General features: G+C 40.4%; 1 protein-coding gene across 1 annotated transcript in view; it reads right to left on the minus strand.

Moving 5' to 3' along the window:
- Window positions 1–1,773: 1,773 nt before the first annotated feature.
- Window positions 1,774–20,088, minus strand: part of muc13a (mucin 13a, cell surface associated) — a 26,563-nt gene continuing 8,248 nt past the window's right edge. Inside the window, exons 7-12 of the mRNA XM_079420814.1 lie at window positions 16,822–17,313; window positions 7,135–15,254; window positions 3,242–3,306; window positions 2,975–3,120; window positions 2,805–2,888; window positions 1,774–2,623 (exon numbers count right to left, since the gene is read on the minus strand). Of these exons, the coding sequence (XP_079276940.1) occupies window positions 2,514–2,623; window positions 2,805–2,888; window positions 2,975–3,120; window positions 3,242–3,306; window positions 7,135–15,254; window positions 16,822–17,313 (9,017 nt within the window). The 3' untranslated portion in view covers window positions 1,774–2,513. The remainder of the gene's footprint in view (window positions 2,624–2,804; window positions 2,889–2,974; window positions 3,121–3,241; window positions 3,307–7,134; window positions 15,255–16,821; window positions 17,314–20,088) is intronic.

Below are 20,088 nucleotides of genomic sequence, written 5' to 3' on the forward strand. Positions count from 1 at the left end.
CATCGCCTTGGACGATGGCCACACGGAGCCTGAGAGTCCGGAGACTCATATCTCCGCAGTGGGGGCAGTCCGACCCCCCAAGCGCCGCCTCTGCGTGGGCGCGACCCAGGCAGAAGACGCACGAGTCGTGGCCATCGGAGGGTTCGATTGGCTCTACACAGGAGAGGCAATCGCGAGAGGTCATCATTGTTCGTTCGAAGCTCACCGGAACACAGCAGGGGAAGAAGTCGTGTCCGCTGCAGCGTGTAGATCACGGTGAGTAGTAGATCCGTTGATACGCTTCTTGCTGAAGGAAAAAATTCTGAATGGATGACGTACAAGCGCTGCTTTAAATAGTGACGAGCCCCCTCATATTTCGCGCGCTTGAACGCCATTGGCCAGTTTCACTGGCGTGATTCAATAAGGCTTCAGTAATATTCGAGGAAAATGTATTTCCCAAAGCAATGTAGAGTGACCGAATTGAAGGGGAATCGGACGTACTACATCCGCCATGTTGATATTATCACGTGACATGCGTCGTCACGCGAAAATTTAAAGAGCCCGCTCTCCTGAACAAACATCGGCAATGTGTTTTTTTTGTTTAAAAACGTATAAATATAATATATAATCATACATGGTGTCTGTTCTTTGACTATATGTTGCACTGAAAAACAATCTCTTTCATGTCATATGTTTAAAAATGGTGTGTGAAAACATCCACAATTGCATGATCCTAGTGTTGTGTTCAGAAGTCAGAAAGAGCTTTTTGACCAGGTATGTAACACACACAAGGAATTTAACTTGACGACAGGAGCTTCCAAGAAGAAAGTATAGTGCAACATACATGATAGTGCAGATATACATAGGAATCGTGTTTAACATTTGAAAACCTTATTCAAAAGTGTTTATCATATTTTACAACAATGAAACCCAAATGCTTTTGTCAGCCAAACTCTGTTCTCCTGTCTCCTCCTGAGCTTTATATCTTTTGAGATTAATTTAAAGTTAATATTTCAATAATTTTAACACTTTCATGTTGACAGTTCTCTGATATGGGTTAATTTTAACATGACAAGCAGGTTAACAAATAACATGTTATGTTTTTTAGTAAGTGTTTTATTTTGACTGTTTATATAAAAATGCTACTCAAAACATTATGTTGTAGAGTATATAAGTTTTAGTTAATTCATTAAATGTTACCATGACAAGTAATTAAGTAATACAGAAGTAATTGCTTTACGAATATAACTCAAATTGAAAAGACAAGGGAAATTGTGTGAAAGTATGTGTATGTGGTATGAAGGAATGCAAAATTAAGTCAGTGTCTGGTGTCTGAGATAATTATTAAAACAGGGCCTTGGCAGTATGTTCAGTTCACACAATGATCAGCTACCTGTGACTTAAGCTCCACATCCAGTCTGAAAAAAGGCAACGACTTCACATGATGATGAATATATGTGGAAATATCACAAAAGCAAATCAAGGCCATATTATGACACTATTGATGATGACATATATATGAGTTCTTATCCAAATTTAAAAATAATATTCTCGGAGTAGCTGCTGACCTAGAGGTGTCTTGATGTCCAAGAAGACTGTGCCATCAGAATAATGCTTTAAGGTTTATTATATACTGTATTACATAATCAATTTCAAATGATAATGATTACAATATTAACATTTTAACTACAAGAAAAATTTTCTCAGTAGGCATGTTGCTTATGGGTAACAGAAACACTGGCTATATACAAAATAAACAAGGGTTTATGAATGACACAGGATACTCAAACCAGACTAGTTTATATGCATTTTATTAGGCCACAGATACATTGGTAGAGGTTTGTTTCAGGCATTGTTGTATACACACAGCACACAATGACTACTGAGTCACCAATGACAACTAATCTATTCAAATAAATAAATACATTAATTAAAGCCCCACAAATTAAATATATAAATAACAAAACTAAACTAAACGTATCAAAAACCAAAACTATATTAGCCTAGGTTAGCATGAGTTATTCACTTATGGTTTGTTTTGCTGTATTCCTGTAATCAATCAAAAGATTTATCATATTATACAAACTATGTATTGTTTTGACACTGTTGCAGTTAATGCTTTAATGCTGAACATTGATACTTCATTACCTTTTCGAAATAAGCCATGAAACATTTAGCAATTTGAGGAGCATGCACTAATATTTTCAGTTCCATTCGTTTGCGCGTTGTTTCAAGGACACGCCCACAACAGAGGAACTAATGACCTAAACTCCACCCACTGGAACAGTTATTCACGGGAACCGAATATTACACAACACATGATATATGATAGGGCCCATAGTATTACATATTATATATATATACTGTAGGATGTATAGGCTACTATATAGATATTAATAAAAATCTATAGTCTCTGCATAAAATAAACTTCTACAACATTAGTCCATCCTTCACCAACAAAATCAGCTTAACTATTATTTTAAACAAAGTATTCTTCCTTTTATTTCTTATGTGAACTTTCAGTGCACTTTAAATTACAAAAACATCAAGGTTTGTCCTAATAAAACAGTAATGGCTAGAGATATAGTCATTAGTGAACAGCGTACCATCCATGGAAAGGCACTAGACGCGGTGTTTGTGTACTCTGAAAAAGTAAGAAGTACAGAAAAATATCAAATAAGAATATAGGCTATGGCATTGAGTTCACAGGGGTGATCAGTGCACTACACACTACATCAAATATTCTAAATACTGTATGTTATGTATTTAAAAGCATTAAATAAAATACTATTTAACAATGGAACATAAGATTTGCCGGAAAATACCATTGGCACTCGATGTGTGTTTCATGGTGGTAGATTCAGTTGCATTTGTGGCAGGCGGTGTTGTACTAGAAGTAAATACTTCCCCTGTAATAGGAAATGCACAGCACACATGAAACTTAATTTGAACAATTTGATTATGCTAATTTGTGAATTATACTTCACACACTCACCTGCTTTGATAGTATCAAGTATGATGTCCAAAGCTATGGTACTATTCACAGCGGTCCCATTAAGAATTTCCTCTACCTCAAATGAGGTTGGGACTGTAGAAGAATTCTCAAAGATAAGAGTCATATCAACTTTAATGGAGCCCCTCCTGCAAATAATAATAATAATACAATTTAATCCCCAGTGTCCTATAAATATGTGATCCAATTATTAAAAATACCTTGGACATTTTTACAATGAATTTTAAAGACCACAGCTGTCATGCTTACGCAAAAGAGTTGACTCTGCATCGCCTGTATCCTCTGAGATAGCTTGCCCTGTAAATTCTGTTTATCTGCATATAATGAAAAATATATTTTTACTGTAAATAGAGCACAGCCTGAGATTTATCCTAGCATAATAATATTAATAATAATATGCACTCCCCTCACCTGAATGCAAATTCTATTGGCACTTGCAGTCATTTTGAACGTAGTATAACAGGAATCATGTCTCTTTTTATGCTTTTTTTTCTTTTATTAAAAATCTTTACTTGAAGTCATCTAATTTGCTTATTGCAGTGGTTTTCAAACCTGTCCTGCAAGCACCCCTGCCCTGCACATTTTGTATGTCTCCCTTGTCAGACACACCCAGTACAGGTATTGCAGTCTCTACTCACGAGCTGACAAGACCTGAACTGGGTGTGTCTGACAAGGGAGACATACAAAATGTGCAGGGCAGGGATACTTGCAGGGCAGGTTTGAAAAACCACTGGCTTATTGTATATAACATTTAGAATAACTTTTCAGCATGGTATGAGCAATTTCCACCACCCTACACAGGACAAGCGGTTTGGAGAATGGGTGGATGAATATGCTACAATTATCATTATTTAGCTTTTAGAGCCACCTAGTGGCGCTATGACTTTTACAGTTAATTCTGCACTTTGTTGTTAATTCTGCCCTCACCTGTTATCAGAATCAGAGTAAATATGAGTAAACATTATGATAGTGAATTTCTGTTTTGGAGCCAAGTTGTAGTAAATGGTATGTTCCTTATAATACTTGTACCTAGCTGTTGAAGTTTCATTAATATATTTCTCTATCGTATTTGTTGCAGTTTGTTGTTTTATGTCATGATTGTGAAAATACAATGATGTAACACATGGAGGAAGAACATTTTTCTATCCATCCATCCATCCATCCATCCATTCATCCATGGTTGTCTGTCTGTCTGCCTGTCTGTCTGGTGATTTGTTTCTGATAAAATGCAAGGCACTATAGTAGACCATGTTCTTCAAAATGGAATGACCATGAGGGAAGTTGGCCTACAGGGTATTTTTCTTTTGTCAGAATTCAATTCAGAATTCAAATTTTTTTCTTAAAGCTAAAATGGTCACACTGACTAAACAACTTTATTTTCTTTATTTTCATCACTAGATCTTTCTTTAAAAATTTTGACAGCTTCTATACATATGCCGATTTTGAAAAACCATGCTTTCTCACCATCTTGTTTGGACTCTGCATACTGTACATAGACATGTAATGGTATACACTCAGCTAAGGACCTGTATGAAGACTGTGTTTACAGAATTTTCTTCCCTATCTGCCAGGTTTAACCTACCCAATAGTCACCTATTTTGTTTCTTTCAGATGAGAAATTATTTATCAACCCAATGATAAATATCTAATCTCAGTCATTTATAACTTAGTTAAAACATTTATACTGTCATGAAACAGGTCCATGGACTTTCATTCGCTCACCACCAGAGGTCATTCTTCCATCAAATCGATTCTCACACCACACAGACTGTCATATATTACCCTGGACTACATTTCCCATCATTCATTGCACTAAGTACACACAGCTGTCTCAATCACAGGCTCACACCTGAGAATTATCACACAATCATACCCTACTTAAACCATGGACTTCCTCTCTGCCGAGTATTGTTCTGCGTATAGCACTCTTGGGCCCAGTTTCACAGACAGGGTTTAGCCTAAGCCAGGATTAGGCCATAGTTCAATAAGGATATTTAAGTAATTTTAATAAACATTCCTTAGAAAAAAACTTTACTGGTGTGCATCTTAAGACAAAACAAAGGCAATGACATGTTTTAAGATCAGTCAGTGCAAGTTTCTTTCAGTTGAAATAGCTCAGATTTACATTTTAGTCTAGGACTAGGCTTAAGCCTTGTCTGTGAAACCGGGGGTTGTAGTGTTAGCTGCCTTACCAAGCCATTCTGTGCTTCTGTTTAGTTCCAGTATTGTTCTGCATTTATTACTCCCCCATAGGACTATAGTTTTAGCTGCGATACGGAACATGTTTCTTGTTTTCTAGTCTGTGTTTCCTGGATTTACCCTTGTCTCGCCGTTCAAACTCTGTTTGAACCTTATTTGCATTATCACTCATGTTTCTGGATTACCCCTGTTGTCAAGCCCTCTGGATATTGTTCACCGATCATAGACCCACGCTTGCCCTCTGGATTATTATTGTATCTTGTCTGTGCCAATGCTGTGTGCTGATGTTTTGACCCTGCTTGTGTTTTTTGACCACGTCTTTTGTTTAATAAAGTTTGCAAATGGATCCGCACGTCTCACATCTCGTTCGCCCTGTTACCTAATACATTGATACCTGATCATTCAAAGAAATTACTATTCCTATTTCAGATGACTAGTGGTCATGCATCTTTATATCGGGAAGCACTCGTCATCAATCTGCGCCAGGCGTGGTATGAAACAATGCTTTACAGAGCTCACCTGACAAATGCACAATTATCAATTTTTCCAGACAAGAATGATGCTTGCAACCAATGTAGACAAGCTCCAGCAGATCATGCACATGTTCTGGTCATGCCCTTGATTAGTAATCTTTTGGTCCAACGTATTTGGCACACTAGAAAAAGCACTTAATGAATGAACTGAGTCCCGATCCATTGACAACTGTTTTTGGTGTTCTACCATACACTACTTACTCTAGTCCCATTGGTCAAGTGGTTGCTTTTACTATTCTATTAGCTAGAAGGAACATTCTCCTTAAATGGAGGTGTGCCACTTCTCCTACTCACAATAGAGGGATACAAGGAACAAATGCACACGCACACGCACACCCGGAGCAGTGGGCAGCCATGCTGCGGCGCCCGGGGAGCAATTGGGGGTTCGGTGACCTCAGTCGTGGTATTGAGGGTGGAGAGAGCGCTGTACATTCACTCCCCCCACCTACAATCCCTGCCGGCCAGGGACTCGAACCCGCAACCTTTCGATTACGAGTCCGACTCCCTAACCATTAGGCCACGACTTCCCCCAAATTATTCCCCCAATTATTTCCCACATCCATGTTCCAGGTTATAATATGCAAAAGTTTGAACATTAATCTCTTAATTTTACAATAACTAGTGAAACTTACCCCAAATAAAGGCTTAAATATCTAAAAAATGCACATTTATGGGGCTCCTCTTTTGTTGAAAGTTTTCAGACATCTTTCAAAATGGCCGCCAGACAGTGTGAACACATAGAGACCCATTTCTCAGTGTGCAATGATCCGATTGACTTGAAATTATAGGAAGTATATAGTAATAAACACATAATTTAGTTAAGACATCAAGTAGGATAATAAATTATTTTTTCTTTTTATAATCTGATCTCAAAAAGAAATGTGCTTAATGGGTACGTGAGCTTAGTAGGTACGTTTACCCTAAGTGAAATTCATACTGTCCTGACAAAATGCCAATAAAAAATATTGGGGGGGGATTAAAGTTTATTGCTAAATGTCACTGTATCTGCACCCCTCTTTTTACATAGTAATAGACATTGACTTGGAAAATGATTCCTGATTCCCAAAATGAGGTTTTTGTAAAAAAAAGTTTTGAATTGCTCTCACTAGTGTTCTCTATGTAGTGAAGTAATTGGTGTGTTTGTCAGGTTTGTGTGTCACCTGAGGCCAGAGTTTGATTCTGACAAAAGAGAGTTTTGCCTAAAATATTTGATCTTAAATATTAGGATCTGGAAGTTTGAGGTTTGTGCAAGTTGGTGTGTAGTTTTGAGATTCTAGTTGTATGAAAATGGTGAATTGTTTTAGTAATCGTGTGTTAGTAGTCAAGAAAAACTGTAACCATGAATGTAATAAAGATTTCCATGACCAAGATAATTAAAAATAAATGGTATTTGAAACAAGTTAGACTTACCACAGTTACCACATGGGATGCCAATGCAATGAATTCAGGGGATGACTGGTTGTTATATATTTCACTGAAAGTTTCATTTAGACTGAATCTTAAGTGTATGCTTCCCTCGTCAAGGGTAGGAGGATCAGTATTTGTTCCCTCTGTTGTTGGTGCTGCAGTGGTGGACACGTATGAGGTATGAGCCTCTGTTATTGGCTTTATTAACGTTAGTGTTGTTGTCGACGTTGTTGTATATACTTTTGTAGAATGTAATACAGTATATGAACCCTCAGCTAGTGTAGTCTTGGTTGATTCTTGGTTGATTTTAACAGTTGCTGCTGCTGTTGTCCTTGATGCAGTTGCTGGCAATGCTGATGTCACTGGTATAAAGGTTGAAGCTTTGGATGTAGTAGCAGACTTTAATAAGCGTGTTGTCGATGTTGTTGTTGTAACTGGATCTACTGCCACAGAATGTAACAAAGTAGATGAAACCTGAGCTAGTGTAGAATTGGTTGATTCTGGTTCATTGCTAACTGTTACTGCTGTTGTCATGCCCGATGCAGTTGCTGGCAACGCTGATGTCACTGGTATAAAGGTAGAAGCTTTGGGTGTAGTTGCAGACTCTACTGGGCCTGTTGTTGTTGTCACTGTATCTTCTGTTGTAGTTATGCTGATTGTTTCTGGTTCATTGCTAAGAGTTGCAGTTTTGGTTGTACCCGATGCATTTGCTGGCAATGCTGATGTCACTGGTACCGTGGCAGAAACTTTGGGTGTAGTAGCAGACTCTACTAGGCCTGTTGTTGTTGTCACTGTATCTTCTGTCGTAGTTATGCTGATTGTTTCTGGTTCATTGCTAACAGTTGCTGTTTTGGTTGTACCCGATGCAGTTGCTGGCAATGCTGATGTCACTGGTACCATGGTAGAAACTTTGGGTGTAGTAGCAGACTCTACTAGGCCTGTTGTTGTTGTCACTGTATCCTCTGTTGTAGTTATGCTGATTCTTTCTGGTTCATTGCTAACTGTTGCTGTTTTGGTTGTACCGGATGCAGTTGCTGACAATGCTGATGTCACTGGTACCGTGGCAGAAACTTTGGGTGTAGTAGCAGACTCTACTAGGCCTGTTGTTGTTGTCACTGTATCTTCTGTTGTAGTTATGCTGATTGTTTCTGGTTCATTGCTAACAGTTGCTGTTTTGGTTGTACCCAATGCAGTTGCTGGCAATGCTGTTGTCACTGGTATTGTGGCAGAAACTTTGGGTGTAGTAGCAGACTCTACTAGGCCTGTTGTTGTTGTCACTGTATCTTCTGTTGTAGTTATGCTGATTCTTTCTGGTTCATTGCTAACTGTTGCTGTTTTGGTTGTACCCGATGCAGTTGCTGTCAATGCTGATGTCACTGGTACCATGGTAGAAACTTTGGGTGTAGTAGCAGACTCTACTGGGCCTGTTCTTGTTGTCACTGTATCTTCTGTTGTAGTTATGCTGATTGTTTCTGGTGCATTGCTAACAGTTGCTGTTTTGGTCGTACCCGATGCAGTTGCTGTCAATGCTGATGTCACTGGTACCGTGGCAGAAACTTTGGGTGTAGTAGCAGACTCTACTAGGCCTGTTCTTGTTGTCACTGTATCTTCTGTTGTAGTTATGCTGATTGTTTCTGGTTCATTGCTAACAGTTGCTGTTTTGGTTGTACCCGATGCAGTTGCTGGCAATGCTGATGTCACTGGTACCATGGCAGAAACTTTGGGTGTAGTAGCAGACTCTAATAGGCCTGTTGTTGTTGTCACTGTATCTTCTGTTGTAGTTATTCTGATTGTTTCTGGTTCATTGCTAACAGTTGCTGTTTTGGATGTACCCGATGCAGTTGCTGGCAATGCTGATGTCACTGGTACCATGGTAGAAACTTTGGGTGTAGTAGCAGACTCTACTAGGCCTGTTGTTGTTGTCACTGTATCTTCTGCCGTAGTTATGCTGATTGTTTCTGGTTCATTGCTAACAGTTGCTGTTTTGGTTGTACCCGATGCAGTTGCTGTCAATGCTGATGTCACTGGTATCGTGGCAGAAACTTTGGGGTTAGTAGCAGACTCTGCTAGGCCTGTTGTTGTTGTCACTGTATCTTCTGTTGTAGTTATGCTGATTGTTTCTGGTTCATTGCTAACAGTTGCTGTTTTGGTTGTACCTGATGCAGCTGCTGTCAATGCTGATGTCACTGGTACCGTGGCAGAAACTTTGGGTGTAGTAGCAGACTCTACTAGGCCTGTTGTTGTTGTCACTGTATCTTCTGTTGTAGTTATACTGATTGTTTCTGGTTCATTGCTAACAGTTGCTGTTTTGGTTGTACCCGATGCAGTTGCTGGCAATGCTGATGTCACTGGTACCATGGCAGAAACTTTGGGTGTAGTAGCAGACTCTAATAGGCCTGTTGTTGTTGTCACTGTATCTTCTGTTGTAGTTATTCTGATTGTTTCTGGTTCATTGCTAACAGTTGCTGTTTTGGATGTACCCGATGCAGTTGCTGGCAATCCTGATGTCACTGGTACCATGGTAGAAACTTTGGGTGTAGTAGCAGACTCTACTAGGCCTGTTGTTGTTGTCACTGTATCTTCTGCCGTAGTTATGCTGATTGTTTCTGGTTCATTGCTAACAGTTGCTGTTTTGGTAGTACCCGATGCAGTTGCTGTCAATGCCGATGTCACTGGTATCGTGGCAGAAACTTTGGGGTTAGTAGCAGACTCTGCTAGGCCTGTTGTTGTTGTCACTGTATCTTCTGTTGTAGTTATGCTGATTGTTTTTGGTTCATTGCTAACAGTTGCTGTTTTGGTTGTACCTGATGCAGTTGCTGGCAATGCTAATGTCACTGGTATCGTGGCAGAAACTTTGGGGTTAGTAGCAGACTCTGCTAGGCCTGTTGTTGTTGTCACTGTATCTTCTGTTGTAGTTATGCTGATTGTTTCTGGTTCATTGCTAACAGTTGCTGTTTTGGTTGTGCCCGATGCAGTTGCTGTCAATGCTGATGTCACTGGTACCATGGCAGAAACTTTGGGTGTAGTAGCAGACTGTACTAGGCCTGTTGTTGTTGTCACTGTATCTTCTGCCGTAGTTATGCTGATTGTTTCTGGTTTATTGCTAACAGTTGCTGTTTTGGTTGTACCCGATGCAGTTGCTGGCAATGCTGATGTCACTGGTACCATGGCAGAAACTTTGGGTGTAGTAGTAGACTCTAATAGGCCTGTTGTTGTTGTCACTGTATCTTCTGTTGTAGTTATTCTGATTGTTTCTGGTTCATTGCTAACAGTTGCTGTTTTGGTTGTACCCGATGCAGTTGCTGGCAATGCTGATGTCACTGGTACCATGGTAGAAACTTTGGGTGTAGTAGCAGACTCTACTAGGCCTGTTGTTGTTGTCACTGTATCTTCTGCCGTAGTTATGCTGATTGTTTCTGGTTCATTGCTAACAGTTGCTGTTTTGGTTGTACCCGATGCAGTTGCTGGCAATGCTGATGTCACTGGTACCATGGCAGAAACTTTGGGTGTAGTAGCAGACTCTACTAGGCCTGTTGTTGTTGTCACTGTATCTTCTGCCGTAGTTATGCTGATTGTTTCTGGTTCATTGCTAACAGTTGCTGTTTTGGTTGTACCCGATGCAGTTGCTGTCAATGCTGATGTCACTGGTATCGTGGCAGAAACTTTGGGGTTAGTAGCAGACTCTGCTAGGCCTGTTGTTGTTGTCACTGTATCTTCTGTTGTAGTTATGCTGATTGTTTCTGGTTCATTGCTAACAGTTGCTGTTTTGGTTGTACCTGATGCAGTTGCTGGCAATGCTAATGTCACTGGTATCGTGGCAGAAACTTTGGGGTTAGTAGCAGACTCTGCTAGGCCTGTTGTTGTTGTCACTGTATCTTCTGTTGTAGTTATGCTGATTGTTTCTGGTTCATTGCTAACAGTTGCTGTTTTGGTTGTGCCCGATGCAGTTGCTGTCAATGCTGATGTCACTGGTACCATGGCAGAAACTTTGGGTGTAGTAGCAGACTGTACTAGGCCTGTTGTTGTTGTCACTGTATCTTCTGCCGTAGTTATGCTGATTGTTTCTGGTTTATTGCTAACAGTTGCTGTTTTGGTTGTACCCGATGCAGTTGCTGGCAATGCTGATGTCACTGGTACCATGGCAGAAACTTTGGGTGTAGTAGCAGACTCTAATAGGCCTGTTGTTGTTGTCACTGTATCTTCTGTTGTAGTTATTCTGATTGTTTCTGGTTCATTGCTAACAGTTGCTGTTTTGGTTGTACCCGATGCAGTTGCTGGCAATGCTGATGTCACTGGTACCATGGTAGAAACTTTGGGTGTAGTAGCAGACTCTACTAGGCCTGTTGTTGTTGTCACTGTATCTTCTGCCGTAGTTATACTGATTGTTTCTGGTTCATTGCTAACAGTTGCTGTTTTGGTTGTACCCGATGCAGTTGCTGGCAATGCTGATGTCACTGGTACCATGGCAGAAACTTTGGGTGTAGTAGCAGACTCTAATAGGCCTGTTGTTGTTGTCACTGTATCTTCTGTTGTAGTTATTCTGATTGTTTCTGGTTCATTGCTAACAGTTGCTGTTTTGGATGTACCCGATGGAGTTGCTGGCAATGCTGATGTCACTGGTACCATGGTAGAAACTTTGGGTGTAGTAGCAGACTCTACTAGGCCTGTTGTTGTTGTCACTGTATCTTCTGCCGTAGTTATGCTGATTGTTTCTGGTTCATTGCTAACAGTTGCTGTTTTGGTTGTACCCGATGCAGTTGCTGGCAATGCTGATGTCACTGGTACCATGGCAGAAACTTTGGGTGTAGTAGCAGACTCTACTAGGCCTGTTGTTGTTGTCACTGTATCTTCTGCCGTAGTTATGCTGATTGTTTCTGGTTCATTGCTAACAGTTGCTGTTTTGGTTGTACCCGATGCAGTTGCTGTCAATGCTGATGTCACTGGTATCGTGGCAGAAACTTTGGGGTTAGTAGCAGACTCTGCTAGGCCTGTTGTTGTTGTCACTGTATCTTCTGTTGTAGTTATGCTGATTGTTTCTGGTTCATTGCTAACAGTTGCTGTTTTGGTTGTACCTGATGCAGTTGCTGGCAATGCTAATGTCACTGGTATCGTGGCAGAAACTTTGGGGTTAGTAGCAGACTCTGCTAGGCCTGTTGTTGTTGTCACTGTATCTTCTGTTGTAGTTATGCTGATTGTTTCTGGTTCATTGCTAACAGTTGCTGTTTTGGTTGTGCCCGATGCAGTTGCTGTCAATGCTGATGTCACTGGTACCATGGCAGAAACTTTGGGTGTAGTAGCAGACTGTACTAGGCCTGTTGTTGTTGTCACTGTATCTTCTGCCGTAGTTATGCTGATTGTTTCTGGTTTATTGCTAACAGTTGCTGTTTTGGTTGTACCCGATGCAGTTGCTGGCAATGCTGATGTCACTGGTACCATGGTAGAAACTTTGGGTGTAGTAGCAGACTCTACTAGGCCTGTTGTTGTTGTCACTGTATCTTCTGCCGTAGTTATGCTGATTGTTTCTGGTTCATTGCTAACAGTTGCTGTTTTGGTTGTACCCGATGCAGCTGCTGTCAATGCTGATGTCACTGGTACCGTGGCAGAAACTTTGGGTGTAGTAGCAGACTCTACTAGGCCTGTTGTTGTTGTCACTGTATCTTCTGTTGTAGTTATACTGATTGTTTCTGGTTCATTGCTAACAGTTGCTGTTTTGGTTGTACCCGATGCAGTTGCTGGCAATGCTGATGTCACTGGTACCATGGCAGAAACTTTGGGTGTAGTAGCAGACTCTAATAGCCCTGTTGTTGTTGTCACTGTATCTTCTGTTGTAGTTATTCTGATTGTTTCTGGTTCATTGCTAACAGTTGCTGTTTTGGATGTACCCGATGGAGTTGCTGGCAATGCTGATGTCACTGGTACCATGGTAGAAACTTTGGGTGTAGTAGCAGACTCTACTAGGCCTGTTGTTGTTGTCACTGTATCTTCTGCCGTAGTTATGCTGATTGTTTCTGGTTCATTGCTAACAGTTGCTGTTTTGGTTGTACCCGATGCAGTTGCTGGCAATGCTGATGTCACTGGTACCATGGCAGAAACTTTGGGTGTAGTAGCAGACTCTACTAGGCCTGTTGTTGTTGTCACTGTATCTTCTGCCGTAGTTATGCTGATTGTTTCTGGTTCATTGCTAACAGTTGCTGTTTTGGTTGTACCCGATGCAGTTGCTGTCAATGCTGATGTCACTGGTATAAAGGTAGAAACTTTGGGTGTAGTAGCAGACTCTACTAGGCCTGTTGTTGTTGTCACTGTATCTTCTGTCGTAGTTATGCTGATTGTTTCTGGTTCATTGCTAACAGTTGCTGTTTTGGTTGTACCTGATGCAGTTGCTGGCAATTCTGATGTCACTGGTATCGTGGCAGAAACTTTGGGTTTAGTAGCAGACTCTACTCGGCCTGTTGTTGTTTTCACTGTATCTTCTGTTGTAGTTATGCTGATTGTTTCTGGTTCATTGCTAACAATTGCTGTTTTGGTTGTGCCCGATGCAGTTGCTGTCAATGCTGATGTCACTGGTATCGTGGTAGAAACTTTAGGTGTAGTAGCAGACTCTACTAGGCCTGTTGTTGTTGTCACTGTATCTTCTGCCGTTGTTATGCTGATTGTTTGTGGTTCATTGCTAACAGTTGCTGTTTTGGTTGTGCCCGATGCAGTTGCTGTCAATGCTGATGTCACTGGTATCGTGGCAGAAACTTTGGATGTAGTAGCAGACTCTAATAGGCCTGTTGTTGTTGTCACTGTATCTTCTGTTGTAGTTATGCTGATTGTTTCTGGTTCATTGCTAACAGTTGCTGTTTTGGTTGTACCCGATGCAGTTGCTGGCAATGCTGATGTCACTGGTACCATGGCAGAAACTTTGGGTATAGTAGCAGACTCTACTAGGCCTGTTGTTGTTGTCACTGTATCTTCTGCCGTAGTTATGCTGATTGTTTCTGGTTCATTGCTAACAGTTGCTGTTTTGGTTGTGCCCGATGCAGTTGCTGCCAATGCTGATGTCACTGGTACCATGGTAGAAAGTTTGGGTGTAGTAGCAGACTCTACTAGGCCTGTTGGTGTTGTCACTGTATCTTCTGCCGTAGTTATGCTGATTGTTTCTGGTTCATTGCTAACAGTTGCTGTTTTGGTTGTACCCGATGCAGTTGCTGTCAATGCTGATGTCACTGGTATAAAGGTAGAAGCTTTGGGTGTAGTAGCAGACTCTACTAGGCCTGTTGTTGTTGTCACTGTATCTTCTGTCGTAGTTATGCTGATTGTTTCTGGTTCATTTCTAACAGTTGCTGTTTTGGTTGTACCTGATGCAGTTGCTGGCAATTCTGATGTCACTGGTATCGTGGCAGAAACTTTGGGTTTAGTAGCAGACTCTAATAGGCCTGTTGTTGTTTTCACTGTATCTTCTGTTGTAGTTATGCTGATTGTTTCTGGTTCATTGCTAACAATTGCTGTTTTGGTTGTGCCCGATGCAGTTGCTGTCAATGCTGATGTCACTGGTATCGTGGTAGAAACTTTAGGTGTAGTAGCAGACTCTACTAGGCCTGTTGTTGTTGTCACTGTATCTTCTGCCGTAGTTATGCTGATTGTTTCTGGTTCATTGCTAACAGTTGCTGTTTTGGTTGTACCCGATGCAGTTGCTGTCAATGCTGATGTCACTGGTATCGTGGCAGAAACTTTGGATGTAGTAGCAGACTCTACTAGGCCTGTTGTTTTTGTCACTGTATCTTCTGTTGTAGTTATGCTGATTGTTTCCGGTTTATTGCTAACAGTTGCTGTTGTAGTTGTGCTCATTGCAGTTGCTTGGAATGCTGATGTTGCTTTTTTTGATGTTAAAGTAGTTGCACTTGTTGCCTCTGCAGCTGTAAAAATAGCATTAGATGACAATATTTTTGTTGTTGGTGGTGCTGTGTGTGATGCAGACACTGTTGTTTTACTTGGAGTTATTGAATCAGTTTTGGACAGTAAAGGTTCTGTTGTGACTTGAGGTGATGATGAGGACTCTGTTATTGCAGATTGTACTGCATTGATTGTGACTGCCTCGGTTGTATCTACTGTTTGTGTAGGCTGAAGTGTTGCTGTTACCCCTATAGGTATCAAATGTGCATCAAGTTAGTGTACAATATAAACAATTAAAAAGATTAAAAATCTTTTAGAGTAACAATATCAGTAGTAATCAGTAATCAACTGTTTTCTTTTTTCATTTTTCCCCCTTTCTTAAAATGTTCTTTAAATATTACTTTGCTTGTTTACTTTGCTGCTGTTTTTTCATCAACATTTTTATTTATTATCAATGGCCCTGTTACAAAAAAATGCTGAAATGGCCAAACCAAAAACTTCACCTTATTAAAAACAGTATCTCTCTGCTTTTTATCTCAAAGGAGATAGTTCACCGAAAATTTTTAATTCTGTTGTCATTTACTCACCCTCATGTCATTCCAAACTCTTATATCTTTTGTTCATCTTTGGAAAACAAACGAAGATATTTCAATAAAATATAAGAGGTTTCTGTCCCTCCATTGACGGGTTATGCAACTACCACTTTGTAGCTTCAAAAAATTAAATTAAAAAAAATCGTAAAATGAACCCATGTAAATCGAATAGTTTTCGGAAGAGACTAGATCACTTTATATGATGAACAGATTTAATTTAGGCTTTTATTCATAAACATGAATCAACACACATCAGTTTTGGCAAACATAAGCTCAAGAATGCTTGCTTGATGTGTGAGAACCAAGGAGGTTATGTCTTGTGTGTTATGCAGCACATAAAGGACCAGTGAGGTTTGTCCGCACGCATCAAGCAAGTATGGTTAAGCTTCTGTTTATGTTTGCTGACCAATGTAAATATGGAAAAAAGCCTAAATTAAACCTGTTCATCATATAAAGCTCAGTTCATATGGATTAGTTTTACACTGTCTTGGCATCGAAGTGGTAGTTGCGTAGACTGTCAGTTTAGGGACAGAAATATCTGATTTCACCAAAAAATATTAATTTGTGTCCTGAATATGAAAGTTTTTACAGGTTTATAACGACGTGAGGATGACTAAATGATGACACAATTTAATTTTTTAGGTGAACTATCCCTTTAATTATAGAATTGCCTCACTGGTTTAACTGGTGACTGAATTTCTGCAATTGCAATTACTTTCTAAACATGACATGAAAAGTCATGTAAAAAAAAAAAAAAAAAAAAAACTTTATTTAAATGACCTTGCTTCTTGCCACTAGTGGTAAAGAAATTACATCCAAGCAAGATTCAAAAACACAGTTAAAAAAATCTTTGTTCATCAAAGAATCGTGAAAAAAAAAAAAGTTTTACAGTTTACACAAAAATATTAAGCAGCACTATAGTAAGATAATAAGAAATGTTTCTTGAGCACCTAATCAGCATTTTAGATTGATTTCTTAAGGATCATGTGACACTGAAGACTGGAGTAATGACTGCTGAATGTTCAGTTTTGTCATCACAGGAATGAATTACATTTTTAAATAAACTAAAATAAAAAAGTGGTCATTTTAAATTGTAATATTGTTTCACAATATTTTTTGATTAAATTAATGCAGCCTTGGAGAGCATAAGAGACTTCAACGAATCAATAACATTCCTAAGCCTTTGAATGGTAGTGTATAGTCATAAAATATTTTGTAAAACCTGTTTGGGACACTCTAATTGTTGTTGCTGCATTTGTTGTTCCAGGTGCCACTGTAGACCATAAAGTTGTATCTGACAGGAGTGATGCAGTTGTGGATGTTCTTTCAGCTGTTGTACTTTCAAAACTAACTCCCGCACCTGATGTAGCTGGCAGATTTGCAGATGAAATGGCAATTGTTGTTCCTTTTGGAGCGTTTGAGCCTTCCTTTACAGTTGTTGTCTGCGTACTAGTTGTAGCACCCTCTGATGTTGCAGTTTCCTCCGGTGTGGTGGTCTTCTGTTTGCTGATATGTTCTTGAATGCTGGTTGTTAGGGGCTCTGTTGAACTGGTAGACTTTGTTTTGTTTGTTGAAGGCCCTGAAGTAGTTGTTTGTGCAGTTGCAGGGAAATATGAAGTGGGCAACATAATTGTTGTTGCTGGTGATGAGCTGAATGATTTTGCTGATGTTGTGGCTGAGGTAATTGCAGGGGATATGGGAGCTTTTTTAATTGCTGCCAAAAAAGAAAGAAAGAAATGTATTGCTAAACATGCAGATAAAATCATATAAACAGACCTTCACCCCTTCATATATACACTCTCCTCCAAAAGTATTGGGACAGTGAGGCCAATTCTTTTATTTTTGCTGTAGACTGAAAACATTTGGGTTTGACATCAAAATATGAATTTCAGACAAGAGGTTTACATGCCGGCTTTTATTTCCAGGTATTTACATCTGGATCTGACACACAACTTAGAAGATATCACCTTTTGTTTGAATCCAACCATTTTTCATGTGAGCAAAAGTATTGGAACAGATAGAATTAACATAGATTAAAGTGAAAAAGACTTCATATTTAGTTGCAAATCCTTTGGTTTCAATAACTGCATCAAGCCTGTGACCCATTGACATCACAAAACTTTTGCATTCTTCTTTTGTGATGCTTTTCCAGGCTTTCAGTGCAGACTCTTTCAGTTGTTGTTTGTTTTGGGGTGGTTACCCCCTTCAGTTTCCTCTTTAGCAGGTGAAAGGCATGCTCTATAGGGTTTAAGCCTGGAGATTGACTTGGCCAGTCTAAAACCTTCCACTTCTTGCCCCTGATGAACTCCATTGTTTTGGCAGTGTGTTTTGGGTCATTATCTTGCTGCATGATGAAGGATCTCCCAATAAGTTTGGTTGCAGCTTTCTTTAAATTGGCAGACAAAATGTTTCTGTCGACTTCTGAGTTCATTTTGCTGCTGCCATAATGTGTTACATCATCAATGAAGATTAATGAGCCGTCCCAGAAGAAGCCATGCAAGCCCAAGCCATGACATTACTTCCACTGTGTTTCACAGATGAGCTTGTATGTTTGGGATCATGAGCAGATCCTTTCTTTCTCCAAACTTTAGCCTTTCCGTCACTTTGGTAAAGGTTAATCTTTGTCTCATCAGTCCATAAAACTTTGTCCCAGAATTTTTGAGGCTCATCTCATCTTTTGGCAAATTCCAGTCTGGCCTTCCTATTCTTCTTGCTAATGAGTGGTTTGCATCTTCTGGTGTAGCCTCTGTACTTGTGATCATGAAGTTTTCTGCAAACAGCAGATTGTGATACCTTCACTCCTGCCCTCTGGATGTTGTTGCTGATCTCACTTATAGTTGTTTTAGGGTCTTTCCTGACTGCTCTCACAATGTTTCTGTCATCAACTGCAGTTGTTTTCCTTGGTCTACCTGTTCGATGTCTCTTACTTAGTACACCAGTGGCTTTTTTCTTCTTCAGGACATTCCAAATAGTTGAAATGGCTATGGCCAATGTGTGTGCAATGGCTCTGATTGATTTTCCTTCTCTCAGCTTCACAATTGCTTGTTTTTCACACATAGACAGCTCTCTGGTTTTCACGTTGGTTACACCTCTTAACTATAAATGCAGTTTGAACAGGCAAAACACAAATCTGAAACTGAGCGTAGACATTCAGTGCTAATTATTGTTTGAATAATCATTGTGATAGGACACACCTGGGCAACAAAATACACCTGTCAGTCACATGTTCCAATACTTCTGCTCACATGAAAAATGGGTGGGTTCAAACAAAAGGTGATATCCTCTAAGTTGTGTGTCAGATCCAGATGTAAATACCTGGAAATAAAAGCTGGCATGTAAATCTCGTCTGATATTCATCTTTTGATGTCAAACCCAAATATTTCTCTTCAAGAACTCGAGCTGTGTCTGGTAAGACGCTTTGGGGAAAGTCTCCAGCGTGAGCGGCTCTGAATATCGTGTGTAATCAGTCCAAATGATGGGAGAGACGTCACGGGCAGGGTAACGTAATGACCATCTGGTATAAAAGCACGTGTGATGCAGCTGGCATCAGCTTTTTGTCATTCAGCAAAAGCGCTCTGTGTGTGTTTTCCAAACGTACTGTTTTGTGAGTCTTATTTGGTGTTGTCTGTCAAGTGGATCTGATGGAGGGAGATGGGCGAGTCCCTATCTTCCCCACCCATCAGATTCGTGGGCCGTTCTCTGGCGGAAGCCCGCTCTGCGGTTACTTCTCCCCGGGGAATGGAAGTAAGTATCCGGAGTTATATATATGCCATCTTGGGACCTGGCGGTGGTGCTTGAGGCTCTCTGTAGGCCTCCCTTCGAGCCTATCAAGGAGATTTCTGATTGCCATCTCACTCTAAAGACTACATTTCTTTTGCCGATATCTTCTCTAAAGGGAGTGGAGGATCTTCAGGCTCTCTCAGTGGACCCTACTCATTTGGACTTTGCGCCCGGCATGGCCAAAGCCTTTCTATACCCTAGAACAGGGTATGTTCCAAAGGTCCCCTCCTCAGCACCTCATCCTGTAGTATTCCTTTCAGGAGCCTGACCAGCAAGAGCACAATTGTATGCGTATACGTCCACAGAGCTGCCCTATGGAGAAAGGCGGACCAAATGCTAGTCTGCTACGGTGCCCCTAAGAGAGGTCTGCCAGCTTCAAAGCAGACCCTCAGCCGATGGATTGTGGATGCCATTTGGGAGTCAGAGCTCATTCAACTCGAAGTGTGGCAACCTCCAAGGCCTTTCTCGCAGGTGTCCCAATACAGGACATCTGCAATGCTGCGGGTTGGTCCACGCCCCTGACCTTCGTCAGGTTTTATGGCCTCGATATGCGGGCCACTCCAGGCTCTTACATTTATTCATTTAGCTGAAGCTTTTATCCAAAGCGACTTACAATTGCTATATATGTCAGAGGTCGCACGCCTCTGGAGCATCTAGGGGTTAAGTGTCTTGCTCAGGGACACATTGGTGTCTCACAGTGGATTCAAAC

Source organism: Barbus barbus, assembly GCF_936440315.1.
Source record: "Barbus barbus genome assembly, chromosome: 7".
In the NCBI taxonomy this organism is placed as follows: domain Eukaryota; kingdom Metazoa; phylum Chordata; class Actinopteri; order Cypriniformes; family Cyprinidae; genus Barbus; species Barbus barbus.